Here is an 18717-nt window from a genome sequence, read left to right as displayed (position 1 = left end):
AGAAGACCGGCCGCTATGATGGGTGGCTGTCCATGTATAGTGACAATAAAGGATGCCAGAGAAAGAGATCGCTTCTCTCCTGATTGTGGAGTCACTTGGGAAGAAGGTGCACATAGAGGTTCTCTTTCAGAGACTCCTCCCTACTACGCTGGGGGTCTGGAAGAGATGGAGGCACTGTACCATGAGTGAGTATAACTCAGCAATACCTCATAAGCCAGTCCTGATGCCATTCCCCATACCACCGCGGGAGACTCAGGGATTCTGTAAGCCAGCAGGTGCACCACACTACACTTCATGTAACTGGCGTCAGTGTCCACATAGGGGGGGCAATATGAGATTGGCCCGGGCAAACACCGTTACACAAATATAAATTAATGAAGAGCCCACAGTGTATACAGCGCTTTACAAAAGGTGTGTGTGGAGTGGGAGTGTATATAAATGGTGTGGTATATACACTCCCACTCCACACACACCTTTTGTAAAGCGCTGTATACACTGTGGGCTCTTCATTCATTTATATTTACATATATACACACACACACAAACACACACTCTTACATCACTAATATTCAGGAACTATTTAACACCCTGTCATAAATCGCATCTACACATGGGGGAGGGATAAGCACAGATAACATTCCAAGAGACACTATTTTTAAGTAAAACCCTTGCTTGCTTTATTCATTAGAAACAGATAGTGAACTGCGCTCTAATAATCGTGAATAAAGTGCTTAATGGTGAATATTAAGTAATATATAAAAAACATATCTAAAAAACCTGTTACTTTAAGTGTGAGGTTGTGCTGCTGAGTTCGTGGAATGGCTCCACAGACCAAGGCTATAGAAAAAAACGACAAAAGAAACAGCGCAAAAAACCTCATAGTGTAGTGTATAAAATTATATTGTGGTAAAACAGGTGAGTATTGCACGTACATCAGATTAAAAATTACTAGCAGGACATGTATATGGACATGTTACCAATCAGCAACAACTGGTGGGTTAGTAACGATCACCGGATGGAATCTCCTCTCACGTCTCACGTGAATAGTCCCAGCACCGCTCCACTCGCTCAGGTAGAAATCAGCTGCTACATGGCGTGGATACAGCAACTGCTGCGGGAAGGTGAACTCTCTCTCTTTGGTTCCTTGGCGTCGGTTAGCGTGCACGGCATCCACTGAGTGCGCGCAGTAGTGACGTCATCAAGTGGCGCCGACAGGTCTCTCACGCAGTCTCGGCCAGCCAAAGGAGTAACGGGGATGTCGGAGATTAAAACGAATGACAGATAGGGTAAATCCACAGCATGTAGTGCTAGGAATGCGCCCTCTTTATCCAACGCGTTTCGTACATGTGGTGTACTTCGTCAGGGTATTCGGAGGTCTCTGATAGGGCGCTTAATATACCTATCCTCCTCCTGTGATTGGCTGTTGATTTTGAGTCCAGCCTCTCACCGAGGAAAGGAGAATTAAAGGGATAGGCTAATGTTTAGCCCTCTACAAAACATTTGCATATTAAAAAACTTTATTAAACACTGGATACTCCAAATAGAACATACTAAAAAATAAAAAGACATATATTAATAAAAAACACACAGTATATTTCTTTGTAATAAATGTTACACATGATATTTGGGCTAACAGACAGAATAATAATAAAAGAAGAAGGAAGGAACAAAATAGAATGGACAGATCTAACCCTTTTCAGAGATCTAATTATAATAAATTAAAATAAAGGAACCAGGAATCATACCAAATTTCGGGTAATTGTAAATCCAAAATAAGATGTACAATATACCAAAGAGCAATTTAATAACACTAAAAAGATTATTTTTAAGAATAAAAGATAAAATTTGATATTAGTGTAGCCCCGGTGCCCTCCGGCTCCCAGAGACCCCACTCCTTTGGGTCAGCGCAGTCCCGGGTGCCGCAGGAGGCAGCGACGGATCCGCCGGCTGTTCCCAAAGGTGGGGGCCGGTGCAGGGAGCGAGCTGAGCTGTAGGAGGCTCGGCGGCGTACCCGGCTAGCGGGGGCCGCCATTGCGGGTGCGCGCGCATGCGACGTGATCGCGCATGCGCGGTACAGGCTAGGAGGTTGTGGCAGCCCTTAGGGAGTTACGCATGCGCAGTAGGATCGCGTACGCGGCCCCAATACAGAAACAGCCTCCACGGGACTACAACTCCCATGAGGCTTAGAGAGGCAGGCACCAGGTGCCTCAAGGTGGAAAATGAGAGACCAGGATTCCCACACAGGCAGATAGATACATTTCGCGGGCTTAGAGCAATGGCAGTTGGAGCTGGGAGCAAGAAGGGGAAGGAAGGGTGTAGGGAGCAAGTGGCTCCTACACCAGCTAAGGTTCCCCAGGTCCCAGACAGGCCCCAACTCCCCACCAGGTTAGTGGGTAATTAATAAGGGACGGCCCCTAGGTTAGGGACTCTGCCATTAGGTGCGTGTGGTGTGCAGTCGTCAGTGTCACGGCTGTCAGTGCTGTGAGGACTGACAAGAAGGCATCGTGTGTAGATTGCAGTGCGTTGCTGCAGGTGCTGGGAGTGTCAGTGAGTGCCAGGAGCAGCCAGGGGAAGGAGGTAGGGTGCAGGAGTCAGTGACTCCCTGCACTAGGCCAGCAGCCCCCTAGGCCCCAGATAGCCCTGAGTCACCAGTAGTTCGAGTGTTGTAGGGACAGGCCCTAGGTTAGGGACCCTGCCCCTTACTATTAGTGTTAGTTAGGGACTCAGCAGACGCTGAGCGTCCGTCCAGAGGGTTGGGCACAGATCTTCGTTGTTGCTGCAGAGGCCATCCGGGTGGGATCGCCCCGGACGGTAGTTCCTGTGTTCATCCGTCATCAGATCATTTGCGAAGCTCTGTTACAGGCCCGAGCACTGGAGTGCTTGGCAGGTAACCCTCATCAAGTGCACCAACGATACTATTAGATTCACACGGGACCAGTGACTGCGCAGTCACACATATCATCTCACTAGGAAGGGTGGGAAACATACTGTGTGTGTGGTTACTGGACACGGGGTGGGATCACCTGGTGAAGGGGGTAGCGTCCTGCGAGACGCATTAGTTAGTGTCTCCTCTAGAGAGGGACACATGTTGATCTGTTGATTGTTATGCATGAGTATGGTTACACTAGTAAAGGTATTGGTTGTTATACATACTGTGTGCTGAGTGATATATATTGTTCTGCGAGGAACCACTCCCCCTCTGGTGGGAGCCATCGCAGGTGGAGGCGCTGCACCGAGTACAGGGTTACTCATAATATACTTGCCCCAGGTTCCCCGTGGCGGAAGCTCAGCCCTCCTGTGAGCCTAACAGGTAAAGCACCACACCAGGTAACCGTAGGTTCTCCGCACTCACACTATATCTTCGATTGGGTGGGGGAATACCCGTTACATTAATATAAAGACCAGACATCAATTTCCTCGTTTAATCCCAATGGGGACAATGTTTGCAGCTTATAGATCCATAGGCTCTCCTGTTTGGAGAGCATTTTATCCCTATCGCCACCACGTCGTCCTATCAGAACAGTCTGGATACCAATATATCGGAGAAGACTAGCATCACTATTGTGTTTTATCTTAAAGTGTCTGGAAACACTATAGTTCTCCAGACCTAATCTGATATTTCTAGCATGCTCTAGAATTCTAACTCTAAGATAACGTTTACTTCGTCCGACATACTGGTATCCACATGGACATTGGAGAAGGTATACTACATGCGTGGATTTACACGATATGCAATCTTTTACCACAAAGCTCTCTTTTGTAGTATTCGAGGTAAATTGTTTACGTTCTATCGCATGTAGTATACCTCCTCCAATGTCCATGCGGATTCCAGTATCAGATTAGGTCTGGAGAACCATAGCGTTTCCAGACACTTTAAGATAAAACACAATAGTGATGCTAGTCTTCTCCGATATATTGGTATCCAGACTGTTCTGATAGGACGACGTGGTGGCGATAGGGATAAAATGCTCTCCAAACAGGAGAGCCTATGGATCTATAAGCTGCAAACATTGTCCCCATTGGGATTAAACAAGGAAATTGATGTCTGGTCTTTATATTAATATCAATTTTTATCTTTTATTCTTAAAAAGAATCTTTTTAGTGTTATTAAATTGCTCTTTGGTATATTGTACATCTTATTTTGGATTTACAATTACCCGAAATTTGGTATGATTCCTGGTTCCTTTATTTTAATTTATTATAATTAGATCTCTGAAAAGGGTTAGATCTGTCCTTTCTATTTTGTTCCTTCCTTCTTCTTTTATTATTAATCTTTCTGTTAGCCCAAATATCATGTGTAACATTTATTACAAAGAAATATACTGTGTGTTTTATTATTAATATATGTCTTTTTATTTTTTTAGTATGTTCTATTTGGAGTATCCAGTGTTTAATAAAGGTTTTTAATATGCAAATGTTTTGTAGAGGGCTAAACATTAGCCTATCCCTTTAATTCTTCTTTCCTCAGTGAGAGGCTGAGCTCAAAATCAACAGCCAATCACAGGAGGAGGATAGGTATATTAAGCGCCCTATCAGAGACCTCCGATATCCCTGACGAAGTACACCACATGTACGAAACGCGTTGGATAAAGAGGGCGCATTCCTAGCACTACCCGCTGTAGATTTAACCTTTCTGTCATTCGTTTCAATCTCCGAAATCCCCGTTACTCCTTTGGCTGGCCGAGACTGCGTGAGACATCTGTCGGCGCCACTTGATGACGTCACTACTGCGCGCACTCAGTGGATGCCGTGCACGCTAATCGACGCCAAGGAACCAAAAAGAGAGAGAGTTCACCTTCCCGCAGCAGTTGCTGTATCCACGCCGTGTAGCAGCTGATTTCTACCTGAGCGAGTGGAGCGGTGCTTGGACTATTCACGTGAGACGTGAGAGGAGATTCCATCCGGTGATCGTTACTAACCCACCAGTTGTTGCTGATTGGTAACATGTCCATATACATGTCCTGCTAGTAATTTTTAATCTGATGTACGTGCAATACTCACCTGTTTTACCACAATATAATTTTATATACTACACTATGAGGTTTTTTGCGCTGTTTCTTTTGTCGTTGCTTTATTCATTGTAACACCGCCGGAAGAAGAGATCAGTGTATCTCGAAAGCTCGCACAAATAACAGCATTTCATACACATGCGCGATCGGTGTGTAATACATCTGAGCATGCGCACGCACACGCGCACGCAATAATATCCGCTTCTGCGCAGTATTGAAGCCAGTCATTTGGATTACACAGCAAGCACTAATGCGTGACGTCACTTCCGTTACACATTTTCTTTCCCAATTAAGGTGATTTTGTCCTATGAAATTGTCGTAGGTACCAGCAAAGAAGTTTCACTTAAAAAAAAAAATTCCATTCAATATGTGCAACAATACAATCTACACACTGACAAGTGGATTAGCTAAATTGCCGATCGATCGGCGAAGAGTCGGCTTGGGGGTTCACTAAATGGCTGGTAGTGCAGAAAAGAGGGTACAAGATGCAAAGTTCTATGGGGAAGTTCATGTGACTAGGCAGTCACTACATACAATTAGTTCACTGCTAGAGAGGGGGCTGGGCTCAAAAAAGGGTGTGCCAGAGCCTGTTTCAGAAGAGTAAGGGGATGTGACTTTGTAAAGGGTTGCTATAGGAACAAAAAATGTGTGGTACATTATAATACATTAAAAAAAATGTAAAGATATTTCTAAAGAGCTACAAGTATTTTCTCAGTACAGAACTGGTTTATTTAAAAAAAAAAAAAAAAAAACCAACGTAGGATATTGCTTGAACTGCAGCTATTAGTTATTACTTAAAGTTTGAAAATGCCCTTTGTTTTCATTTAGTGTGGGTGCTGAGTTGGGTGACAATCAAGTTTGAAATTATATTTATCTATATCCTCTTTTCCATAATCTGACAATAAGGCCTCGTCCAGGGTGGCTCTGACCGGGCGCTCACGCTGGACACGTTGCGACAATGCACGTGGCCTGCGTTAGCAGGCGAGCGCGCCTGCTCGGCGCTCAGCTGCTTGCTGAGCAAGCAAAATTGATTTTTCTGATCGCAAGCACGTTACGTGAGCGTGACGTTGTGGCCACCCCAAGACGCGCACGCACCTAGCCGGTCAAGAATCGCCCGGCCGAGCAGGGCGCAACGCTGGAGCGCCAGCGCGCCTGTTTACACCCTGGACGAGGCCTAAGACGTGTTAACTCTCGCTTGCAATCAATTTCACAACTTTTTTTTTTTAGACTCTGCTATCTCAAAGGCTTCAATGGAGTCTCACTGATAATTATGCTCTTTCCCATTAATAGGCCACTTTTTGGTCCAGGACCACTCACCTCATTCATTTCGGTCCTTGGAGTTTGACATCTCTTGACTATTATGGAAGAGATCAGGATACATGTGGAGAAAAATATATTTAAAGTGCAATAAAACCATTGCAAGACTTACAATGTCCCACTGTTTAGCAAGAATAAACATAAAAAAAAAACATGTATCCGATGTGCTAAAGGCATTTCCACTGTTTTTAATTCAATATTGGAAGAACCGCACCTTTAGATTGAGAATAAACACACCTGTTAGAATGAGTGGGGCAATGATGTTAATAATCAACAGTAAAATATGACACTGCATTACTATTAGGAAACCAGCAAGTGGCAGCACTGAATTGTGTCTAGACTAGTGGAAGCTCGTGGTGGGTGCACCAACATGGCTTTTACCAACTTCCCATAGAGACGGCAAGTAAACCAGTGACGGAATTTCCGTTTGAACCGCCATCCCTGCTTCCTCTTGATAAGGAGAAGCAACGCAAACTGTAAACAGAAAGCTAACACAGCATCATTTAACTGTAAGAGGTGTTTAGTCTTATCGGGTCCCGCCATCCACCCGGTTGCCTTTTGCATGGCTGAGAATCTATCGAGCTCTTCTTGCAACATACAAACTGGGGTCTGCTCCGTGGGCTTGTTGCGGTGCGGGGAACATTAGATCAGAGAGCATTGGAAGGGACGTTCGATTATAGCACGACTGGTCATAAACATTGTAAGCGAGTGTTCTATTGTAGAACGTCTGATCATAAACATAAGCGAACGTTCCATGTTAAGGTTCGTTTCAACCAAGGTCGCATTGGGAGCCCCGTGAAAGCATAGCCTGGATTATTTGATCAGGCCATCGACTGGATAATTTAATTCCGGTGCGATGTCTGCATTCTCGGAGGCGGCTCTGGAGAAGAAGCTGTTGGAGCTGAGTAACTCTCAGCAGAGTGTGCAGACCCTGTCCCTTTGGCTCATCCACCATAGGAAGCACTCTCGAGTCATCGTCACCGTGTGGGACAGGGAGCTGCGCAAAGGTAAGACAGGAGGAGACTGGTAATGCACTGAACTAAAATAGTGCTTTATCGTAGTGAAAAGTAAAACCAATAAGAAGAAAAACTATAAACCGCGCGTTCTTCACTTTATTGGAATAATCCTCTACAAAGGCATCCTTCACCCACCCCACAAAAGTAAATCAATAGATTGACAAATTAGCATGAGTCATTTTCCATCTGGACAGAAAGAGCAGGGACTCTCTTTTTCTTATTTTTTTTCTTTTCATTTTGAAAATAAACAATTGTTTGAAACCATTTGTGCTGTGAGAATTTAAACTGAGCATTTCAGTTGTAAGGTCATAATTGGAATAATACGATTCTTACTGTTAGAACCTGAACGTTACCTCACACACATATGGGATGTGGTTAGAATCATATTTTGATTAAGATTCTAGTTGAGCGATATTTTATATTTCCAATGAAGTGTGAGAACTAATTTAACACCACCTGAAAGGGATGGTTCATAATGTAGGTGGAAAAAAACATAACTACAAAAAGAATAATAACTTTCACTGACTATATCCTGTTTTTATTTGGGGTTATTTTTGTGTTTTTTTTTTACAAAACCTAATGAGTTGTGGAGATCAAGATGAGCATGATGTTTTTTAATAAAAAAAAAAAAGCTTTCTTATCAAATTCACAACTAATGCTGCATAGAAAAAAATAGGTCTAAAAAAGGTGCCTATTAAGCCAGTTTACTTGGTTTAGATCTCTGCGCCCAACACCTTGTGACCTCGAGGTGAGTAGGTTTTTCTCCTAGTGCCTCAAAAAACAAGTAAATTGTAAGTTCTGCAAGACAGAAACTCATTGGGGATTTTCTTCCATATTTGTTACTTACGTTTTATTGCTCGTGTACATATCCAATGTCGCAAGTTTCTTAAGGGAGTCTGTTTTTTGGCTCAAATAAGTAGCTGGATGATCTGTATAACCTCAAATGTGGTAAAGTGTTTTGACTCTAAGGAAATGGGAGAAATTGCTGGAGAAAGATGCAAAATGTGATGTATCCTGCTACCAGAAGTGCCCTCGCTAATGGGCAACATATATTGGAAGGTCTGGACTATTTCCCCAGTGAACTGAGCAAAAAAAGGACTTGTTCATCTTAACCCCAACCCTAATATGCCTGCCTAACCTGCACTTTTTTGAGTCCTAATAATCTTGGAGAAAATCATTGCCGGCTAAATAATGGAGAGGGAGTTGCAGAAGACGGCTGGTACATTGACACTTTGATGATGGAATCGCGCTAGATTAAAAGAAATCACCTAGATAAGTTATCCATATATAATGCTTTTGTCATAATTTAGGATGTTATATACCTGTAATAGCTTTGCATGTTTAGGCCCATATGCTGAACTGCAAAAATGCCTGTTACATGTATAACAATATACAGCTACCTAAATCGCAAGAAGGTTTACATGAGACAGAAGGGAAGAAAATGACGAGTAAAGAAAGGTGACGAGTGGAGCAACATATCTTGATGCATTACTGGCATGGGGTGGAAATACGTCTCTTGGCATCAATGTAAGGCCTCGGGCATGGTCAGCGCTTAGGCGCGCTGCTGCTCGGCACTGAGCCCTTGGAGCCGCAATGAGAGCGGCTTTAGCAGGGGCTCGTGCGCGCTTCCGCAAGCGTGTGTCTTAACAAATGTTACGTTTCTTAGCTTGCCGGAGCGCAGGGCTTGTCACGTGAGCGGTTCGCCCAATGAGGGCGGACCAGCTCCGTGACGTCACTGGCCCGCCCCCAGACACGCCTACGGATGGCGCGCGCTCTAAGGCCAGGGAAAGCACCACTTTCCCTGAGCCTCAGCGCGCCTCCGCCTGGCTTCAGTCTCGATGGACTAAGCCTAACGCCTGTGTTGCCTTGATACATCCCCATTGTGTCTGCAAAACTATACCATGGCAGTACCAGACGGGACAATCAAGTATATAAATATTAAAAGGCCTAAGGAAAGATGTTTCACATGGAGATTGGAAACTGCTGGATAATTTTACAGTGAGGTACATGACTGATAAAAATTATTAATAGTTATCTTTTTTTAATCCATGGCTGCAGGGGCAGCACTGTTTACTAGGCGATAATGGGGAAAGGCAAGGTTGCAGACCTGTGTGAGACATGGAAATGCACCACAAGTGGTGTTTTTATTTGCTGAAAAAGTGCCAAATACAATCTCATGACCATTTTTCAAAAGGCAAGCTTCAAACATGTCTTGTAGGAGACATTAATCCAGTCTTTTGTTGTGAATGAAACACATTCACAAGTCATACATGACCCTAAGGCCTACATGTAGCACGCCCTAATTCCCATCCAAATGAATAGGAATTAGGCTAAGGCCCAGCTGCATACGGCCGCCTTGCTTGCCAGCGGCGCGTGCAAGTCACTGCACCGCGATCTGCAGTCTACAGTTAACTTTTTTTTGGCGTGGGGAGGCGTGGCCAAAATGGGTCGGGTGGGCGGGGCCATGATGTGAGGGGGCGGGGGCATGACGTCGACCAAACTAAAAAAAAACACAACACACGGAGGTTTGTGTGTTACCCGGTAAAGGCTACCATCGTTGCCAAACCAAGTTGAAAACAAAGTGTTTTATACATTAACATGTTGCCACTCCTGCTTTGTCAAAGCGTGTAACTTTGCCCTGTGTGTGAGGAGGTGACGTGAGCGCCACACCCAGACTAGTTTCTGCTCAGATCTGTGCCCTGGCTGCAGATCTCCTGTTCCTGCATGTGCTGTGGGTGGGCATAAGGGAGAAACAGCAGTCCGTCTGTTATCACAGACCCCCAGCACGGCTGCCATACACACAGACCTCCCTCCCGTAGCTCCAGACAGCTCCCCATCTCCCCTCATTGGCTCCCTGGCACACCACGTGACGCGTTGCCGTTTGGGATTACAAGCCTCTTGCATCCCCTGCCGGCTGACGCGTCACAGTGCGCAGTGAGCCTTGGAGTGAGGAGGGACTGGGGTCGACATCAGGAGCTGGTGAGTGGCTCGGCCGCGCGCGCCATCTGAATGCAGCGGGACCCAGGCCTTAAGATGTGCTAAAGCTTAGCGCCCTTTAGTGACCAGTGTGCTTTAGCACATCTTAACTCCTATTCATTTGGATGGGAATTAGGGCGTGCTACAGTGTGGCACCATTTAGTGCATATGGGCCTAAGTGTCATGTATAGAATTCCTGGTAGTCGGAATCTGCTTCACATTCCTTGCTTCAGGGAATTCAATACATTGAAAGTTCCATCACTTAAATGTTGGACACCAACCCTATTCATTTATATTAGACAGCTCTTGAATTTTTGATTTGTCCGTGGCCCCCCGGTGCACTAAATTGGCTTTTCTTGATTTATATGATGTTGAACCCTGTTCTATTTTTGTGTATTGCGTTTAGTGAAGCGTATAATGATGGAGCAACAATTTGCCACATCAGTGGGACCCTGGTATCCACACCTTGTTTACTTCCTCTAGTTGAATAATTGTGTAGCAGGCGGCATAATTTGTTTAATTACTTTAAAAAAAAATCCTCCGTGGAATTAATTACCTGGAACTCTGAGATTGTCAGATGTTGAATGCGACTGATATCTAAAGGGGTGTAATTGGCACAGTGTTGGGAATTGTAATTGCTGAGGTCTCCTGGGAATTTCCACAACTCTAGTGTGGGAGATGATTCCATCAGTGTACAACTTTATAAATAGGTCAGACTAGCATTTTAACCTTTTGCTCTTATTAATAATATATGTGTTATCGTTAATTTGGGGGTAATTCTACATTGTCCAAAGCAGCAATTTGAGATGTTTCCGACCGCAAATTCCCATTGATTTCACTGATTTGTGTTTTTTTTAGCTGAAATCGACCCGAATTGCCATATTGGACAATATAGAATAAGGCCCTTTGACTTATTTTTACTCTGGTATCAGGTATGTTTACACGTATGTGAAACATAAGGTATGTAAATATAAATGTTTTGACTAAACTGATGAATTATATTTATTGCATCCTTTCTGTGCAAATGTGGGACTGTTGGCAATTGTTTGCATAGATTGGTTACAGAGAAGGAGGCTTATTGGGCACCTTGTCCTTGTTTTATACTGCTACAGGTTATTCTACCTATGTAAAGAGAACAGTTTTGAATAGATTTCAGAAGTGATAAAAATACATTCTACAGGTCTTCAAGACAGTCCTAACTGTTAGTGTGATTGATGGTTGCCTACTTGGGAGTGGCATTTACATATGTACAGGCATACCCCGCTTTAAGGACACTCACTTTAAGTACACTCGCGAGTAAGTACATATCGCCCAATAGGCAAACGGCAGCTCACGCATGCGCCAGTCAGCACGTCCTGAACAGCAATACCGGCTCCCTACCTGTACCGCAGCTGTGCGCATGCGGGGAGACTATAGAGCCTGTTACAAATGCATTATTTACATCAGTTATGCACGTATATGACAATTGCAGTGCAGTACATGCATCGATAAGTGGGAAAAGGTAGTGCTTCACTTTAACTACATTTTCACTTTACATACATGCTCCGGTCCCATTGCGTACGTTAATGCGGGGTATGCCTGTATATAGCAAATAAAAAGATCACTTGTGAGCACATTCACATGTCTTAGGCAGGTCTGCAACCCTGCCTTTCACCATTATCACCCAGCATAGTGTTTCCAATGAAGCAAGGGATTCTGGGAAATGACATGCAAATGAGCACACAAGATGTCACCATTTGACTGAAAAAACATTGTTGCATTGAGCCCATATAAGCTAATGCTTGCTGTTAACACAGCTTTTAAGCACAGCATGGGAATCAGATGCAAAGCCAGAGAAACCACTCAGACATGTTTCAACATTAATGGGTATCATCAGTGTGAAGTTGGTTGTACTGATGGCTTTGCAATTTTCAAGACGTAGGGTTTACCATCACGTTTTAAGTGAGAAAAAGGCAACAAGAAACCTCCACCGTATTGCATATAGCAAATAAAAAGATCACTTGTGAGCACATTCACATGTCTTAGGTGGGTCTGCAACCCTACCTTTCACCATTATCACCCAGCATAGTGTTTCCACTGCAGTAAGGAATTCTGGGAAATGACATGCAAATGAGCACACTGTGTGTGTGTATAGATATATATATAGATATATAGATATATATTTCAAATGGAAATACAACTGTATGCTCATCTGCATGTCTTAGGCAGGTCTGCAACCCCGCCTTTCACCATTATCACCCAGCACACAGCACTTTCACTGCAGCAAGGGATTCTGGGGAATGACATGCAAATGAGCACACAGTGCCACTTTTTGCTTCAAAAACCATTTTGACATGGTTCCCTATAGGCGTAAGCTTGCTGCGTGGTCACAGCTTTGAGCACAGCCAGGGTTAAGGTGCATACCCAGAAAACCACCCACAGACAGCTGTTTCGACCTTGATGGGTCTCATCAGTGTGGGGTGTGTATATATATATATATATATATATATATATATATATATATATACATATATATATATATATATATATATATATATATATATATATATATATATATATATATTTTAGCAAGACTCCTTTTATATTTGTTACAAAATAAAATGGGTATAAATCTTTTAAAGGCCCCAAAGAGCTTTGCCTATGTTTAACAGGTTCAGGATTTATTGAAATCAAACACCATTCCAGTACTTTTTCCTTTATTCCTAGACCCTTGTATTTTGAAAATAAATATCAAATCACATATATTAGTGATACTACCCAGTTTGTTGCAGGCAGACATTTCTAGTGGGTTTTTTTAAAGATGAAGTCCAAGTGGCATTTATAAAAAATATTTTTTGTTTTTTTTAATATACGCAGCCTTTAAGTACCTTTTTATTGAAAACTAATTACCTAAGCTGACAATCGATTAGTTCTCCCGTGATCGATCAACATAGATCCGACTTCCAAGGGTTCAGTTAATGGCTGCCCTTCTGTTTCAATCAATCCTTCAGTCATTGTAACTCAGCAGCTAAATTGTATTCTTATATTACTAAGTTAACATTATCTATTGTTACAGTTTGCAGCTCAAACTGCTGGGAATTGTGGCAACAAATGATCACAAGCAAAGTGTTACAAAGATCTTGCACTGCAGGGGAGGTGGGCTAAAACTTGCTAAAGAATTCAATAGATGCTCAGTATATTAAAACTCATTCAAAATAGTAAAAAATAAATAAATTCAACTCTTATTGCTAAGTATTATCTGATAGTGCAGAACTGATTTATTTAAAAAAACACACATGTAGGATATTGCATGGATTGCTCCTTGTTTATTTATTTATAAACCACCATTTTAACCTTTGCTCTTAATAATATATATGGATGTATCTTTAATTCCCAATCACCCCCCCCCCGCCGCCTGTTTGCACACCCCTGATAGAGTACAGTGTTGGTGTTTTCAATAATATAAAGTGATTAAAAGTGCAGTCCTTCCTAGGGACAAAATTTACAGACAGTGACATGCCCAAAGAGTTAAGTATAGGTGACTCACCACTTTTATTTTTTTTTTTTGGTGTGGGTGGAATAATTAGACCAGTATCTTTAAATGTTAATTTGTATTAAGGTGGTGACCTGAGACTTCAGATGGGTTTGATTTCCTTGGCTATGCCCTTGTATGTGTTATCGCTATCTGCTGAACAGGCGTCTGCACAGACATCCCGCCCTTGCTCTTCCCTCCTTATCTTTATTGGGCCTCTAATATGAACATGGTGACTAGAGTTTGGATAAACATTTGATTGACAAGCAGTCCCTTATTCAGATGCGTAGATGAAGGCCATTCTTACTTTCCCAGCGAACCAAAACAGCTAAATGTATGTTTATATTACATTACTATATTATAATATTTATATTTGATATTACATTACTATATTATATATCATAACATTTGTGTAAGGAAGATCATTACCTTGTTTAAAATATATATTTATATATTTCAAAGTATCTGGGATTGCACCTTTTCAAATGGCGAAAATAATTTTGTAAGTGTTTACATCAATTGTTTGTGAGTTTACGTTTTAAAACATCACTATATCTGGATCTCCTTTGATATAGCATTTCTTAGCTGGTGGCGAGCCAGTGAATAATGGAGAGCTCACGTATACTAATGTCCATTAAAGGGAAATGTTTTAAAGATATTTACCAACAGTTTCTTAATGATTTGTCAATGTCAATGAGCTCGCTCGTTGGAGACCAAAGCAATATTCATTGATGGTGACACCAGTATTGTGAGACGTTGTACTTGCAGTTTAGCTTGTTGCTCACTTTTCTTGGGACACTGTTTTCTAATAGACTTTTGCAGTCAGGGTACATCTGATATTCAAGGCATTCTTTCCAAATCTGATCTACTACGGTTCCAACTTTTTTAATTGTGTATGAATAGTTTGGCCAGCAGTCCACGTGTTACCTTACATGAAATTGTCACGTGTACAGATCATGGCTGATGCTGCTCATGATGTAAACTTTTTCGGTTGGAAACAAATAAGATGGAGCTGATTTCAAATCGAGCCCCTATTGGAAAGTACAATTTATATTTCTCAAACAAATTCTTTAAGGAAGATATCAATCGTTCACCTATGTATAAATGGATGACTGCCGCCCCAATCTTCTTCCAGGTACTGCAACTGCAAGCTTCTCTTCTCCTTGCTCCAACAAATTTCACAATGTATCCTCTCATCTTACTTTTGGTTGTCGTCTTCGCCTTTTGCTGTCCCTTGGAATCCAGTCTTTGTCCAAAGATGGTCATTTGTTTCTGGCCAGCCTACTGCCATTTGAATTCACATTTTGTCATGTCACAGACCTGTCTCTTCAGATAATACTCAGAATACATCTATATATAAATCTTCATATCTGTGTGAAGTTTAGTAAATGAGTTTATTCTACAGAATCTTAGCCTGTGTAGTTGAACCACTTAACTCACTAAACAATACTGTTTTTTGTTTGTTTTCGCCTTTATTAAATTAATAACGTTTTAGGTAAGGACATTACAGAATTAAAATTCAGCAGTACGTTAGCTCCATACGTGGACAAACATTTACTTGTTTCATGACTCAATACGTTATTTATATGACTGTTTAAAAGTAGACCATGTATGTTTCATTCGTTTTTTGTAATGATTGTATAGATTTCTCAAACTCGCATGGTTTAATTATGCACGGCAGAGTGTCCTTGTTGTTCAAGCATTGCTCATTTTGTGTTCATGCAAAAAAACAGAACTTGGTGCTTGCCTTAAAGAGAATTTGGTGCTTGCCATAAACAGGACTTGGTGCTTGCCATAAAGAGAACTTGGTGCTTGCCATAAAGTGAACTTGGTGCTTGCCATAAACAGGACTTGGTGCTTGCCATAAAGAGAACTTGGTGCTTGCCATAAAGAGAACTTGGTGCTTGCCATAAAGAGAACTTGGTGCTTGCCATAAAGTGAACTTGGTGCTTGCCATAAAGAGAATTTGGTGCTTGCCATAAACAGGACTTGGTGCTTGCCATAAAGAGAACTTGGTGCTTGCCATAAAGAGAACTTGGTGCTTGCCATAAACAGGACTTGGTGCTTGCCATAAACAGAACTTGGTGCTTGCCATAAACAGGACTTGGTGCTTGCCATAAACAGAACTTGGTGCTTGTGATGTTCGTGCCACATTTGTCCACTCGCCAACCATATGGAAATTTTACTTCGACCTCTGACAACAGTGGGGTTTCAACTTTGCCCTGTACCCTGATCTGCATTTACTACAATACAGTTCTTGGGTACAGATAATGCTGTCCTGAGTATTATTTCAATGTAAGTTTTCCAATGTAAATGGTGCAAAATGATTTTTCCACATTGTTGACTTATTTTTGCATCTTGATTGTCTCACTATGAGATGTATATACAGTAGGGCCCCACTTCTCGGCGATCCGCCAATGCAGCGATACTGTTTCCTGACTGCAGTAATATTTCCGCACATGCGCAGTAAGGAATGCCGACTCCGCGCATGCGCAGAATGCTGCATTCTGGAACAGAGTAGGAGGGACGGAAAATCGCCAGTAAACAGTGTTGTTGTTTTTTTTTGTGCAGAGCACACAAATGTTATGTTGCGCTTTTTGGCGGGGGTCTGAAACCGAACCCGCCTTGTGAGTGGTGCCTTTAGTAGTTTTGACAAATAAAGGCATGTTGACGTGACGACTAAAAAAGCATTCCCACCTTGCAGCATATTCTTAAACTGCAATAAATTAAGAACTCTCAGCAGTATATAATGGCGGTTCTACCATTTTTAATTACGGTTTGAAAACTTAAACATCTGCCTAAAAACCCCAACTGTGGAAAGCTTAATAGCAAAATAATACAGGCTACACAATATTTGCTGCTTTTGTTAAGCACTTCTATATACTGCAAAGCCAAGCTGTTTCGGCCCAAAATGCCTATTGTCAATGTTTTTTTCAGGCCTGAACGGCCGATTTGAGACAACCTCAAAAAGTGCAGAAAACATTCCAAAGTGGCTGTGATCACGGCTGAGTTACTAAGCAGTTTTCAGGAGCTTACAATTGAGGCCATGTTCAATAGTGCACATATACTAATTGTACATCAATATTTCTATAAAACAAAGTGATTTTACAACAAGGCATGTATGTGTCAAGGTGAAAAACTCACTTGTACCCTTCCTAATTTACTTTTTTATCTAGCAGCTGAACAATTTTCAACTAGTATTGACTGTGATGCCAAAACAAATCTCAAACGATTGGTGGAAATTGAACACACATTATCCCCCAACCCAGGGGAGCGCTAACATTTTAAGCTGTGCCCCCCTGCTTTCTCCCCCTCGCTTTTGCGCACTCTCAACTTATATGGCGGTGTCAAATGACGCCGAGGGGTCACGTGACCCCATTGCCATGGAGACAGACGCCGCGTTGCCATGTCTTTCCAGCTCTTCAGAACCCCGGTAAGTAAGTTGCAGAGGCCTCACGCGTTCCCCCGGCATTTAATTAAAATGCCCACGGGGAAGAAAACAAGACTACTGCAAGCGCCAACGCACCCCCTGAAAAAAAAACCAGCGCCTCCCCACTTTGTGCACCGCTGCCCCAACCCATTAGAAAAAGTACTTTGGATTCCCATATCAAATCGCGTCAGAGAAGTGTATGACAGTGTCAATTTCCTGCCCTCTCTTCTACTTGGACAAACAGGCCAAAAAAACTGGTCTATCCCAAAGCCCATCCCTAATGCTCCCACTATTCTCCAATCTACAATTTGCAGCTGCTAGGTGCACGCAGCACTTTACAGAGACATTTTGCAGGCACAGGTCCCTGCCCCGTGGAGCTTACAATCTGTTTTTGGTTTTGTTGCCTGAGGCACAGGGAGATAAAGTGACTTGCCCAAGGTCACAAGGAGCCGACACTGGGAATTGAACCAGGTTCCAGTGCTTCATACTCTGTGCCAGTCAGTGTCTTTACTCACTGAGCCTGTGTGTGTGTGTGTGTGTGTATGTGTGTGTGTGTGTTTCTCCAACGCATGTATCCCGACAATAAATTATTATCTGGACACTTGGCTCCGGCCACAAATGACGCTGCGGGTCATGTTGCCATGGCAACGAGACGTCACGTGACCCAGCGGCGTAATTTGCCGCCATGGATATATTTCACCTGAATCTAAGATAAGGGAATATTACAGAGGCCTCGCACGGTCGCCCGGCATTTAATTTATATAGAAAAATGGGAAGCCATATCCACAAACGCCTCTAAAATCTCGATTTGTACTAATATAACAGACAATGGATATAAAATCCTATTCCGTTCCATATAGATTCCAAAAATATATCCAAAGTATTTCAATAGATGCTGAAGAGGATGTGGTGAAGTTGGTACGATGTCTGATATCTGGTGTTCTTGTCCCAAAATTTCCAAAAACATGGTCACTGATTTTTTTTTTTATTTGATTGAAGAACTAACCCATCAAACCATTTTAAGAGATCCATTTACAGGATTATTTTGGAAAACATTTCAAAACCATACCTAAACGTTTCCAAATATTCACTTCACACTTATCGGCCCACCAGATGCGCTATAGCCAACTTCTGAAAAAGGAGGAACCTCCACCAATGCCTGATGGAAATTGTTTTTGAAAGTTAATCTTATGGAATGTCTCACAAGTCTGTTAAATTGATCTTTTGATAAATTGAGATTTTGCTCCCCTGGGAATCTTCAAAATGTATTTGATCTAAATTATACGTTTATGATCAAATATAAGTGTATATAAATTGTACCATGAGCCCCTAATCCTCCCTTTCCTCATCCCTATTATTTTTTTGTATCCCTCCCCATTCACCTTTATGAAAATGTTCAAAATAAGCAGTTAAAAAAAAAAAAACAACTCACAACTTGATCAAACTGTGAATAACTTT

At 42.3% G+C, this 18717-nt stretch overlaps 1 protein-coding gene across 3 annotated transcripts in view; it reads left to right on the top strand.

Annotated features, from left to right (window-relative positions):
• Positions 1-6705: 6705 nt before the first annotated feature.
• Positions 6706-18717, top strand: part of RPRD1A (regulation of nuclear pre-mRNA domain containing 1A) — a 77807-nt gene continuing 65795 nt past the window's right edge. The window contains exon 1 of one of the 3 annotated variants that reach the window (XR_012799165.1): positions 6706-7333. Coding sequence is in view for 2 of the 3 variants with exons in the window: in XM_075586014.1 (XP_075442129.1) it covers positions 7183-7333 (151 nt within the window). In the remaining variant the exon portion in view is untranslated. The remainder of the gene's footprint in view (positions 7334-18717) is intronic. The other 2 variants (XM_075586014.1, XM_075586012.1) reach the window with 2 other exon arrangements.

The sequence above is a fragment of the Ascaphus truei genome, chromosome 2 (genome assembly GCF_040206685.1).
Source record: "Ascaphus truei isolate aAscTru1 chromosome 2, aAscTru1.hap1, whole genome shotgun sequence".
Classification (NCBI taxonomy): domain Eukaryota; kingdom Metazoa; phylum Chordata; class Amphibia; order Anura; family Ascaphidae; genus Ascaphus; species Ascaphus truei.
The sequence above is the reverse complement of the archived record's forward strand: the minus strand, read 5'-3'. Positions and strand labels throughout refer to the sequence as shown.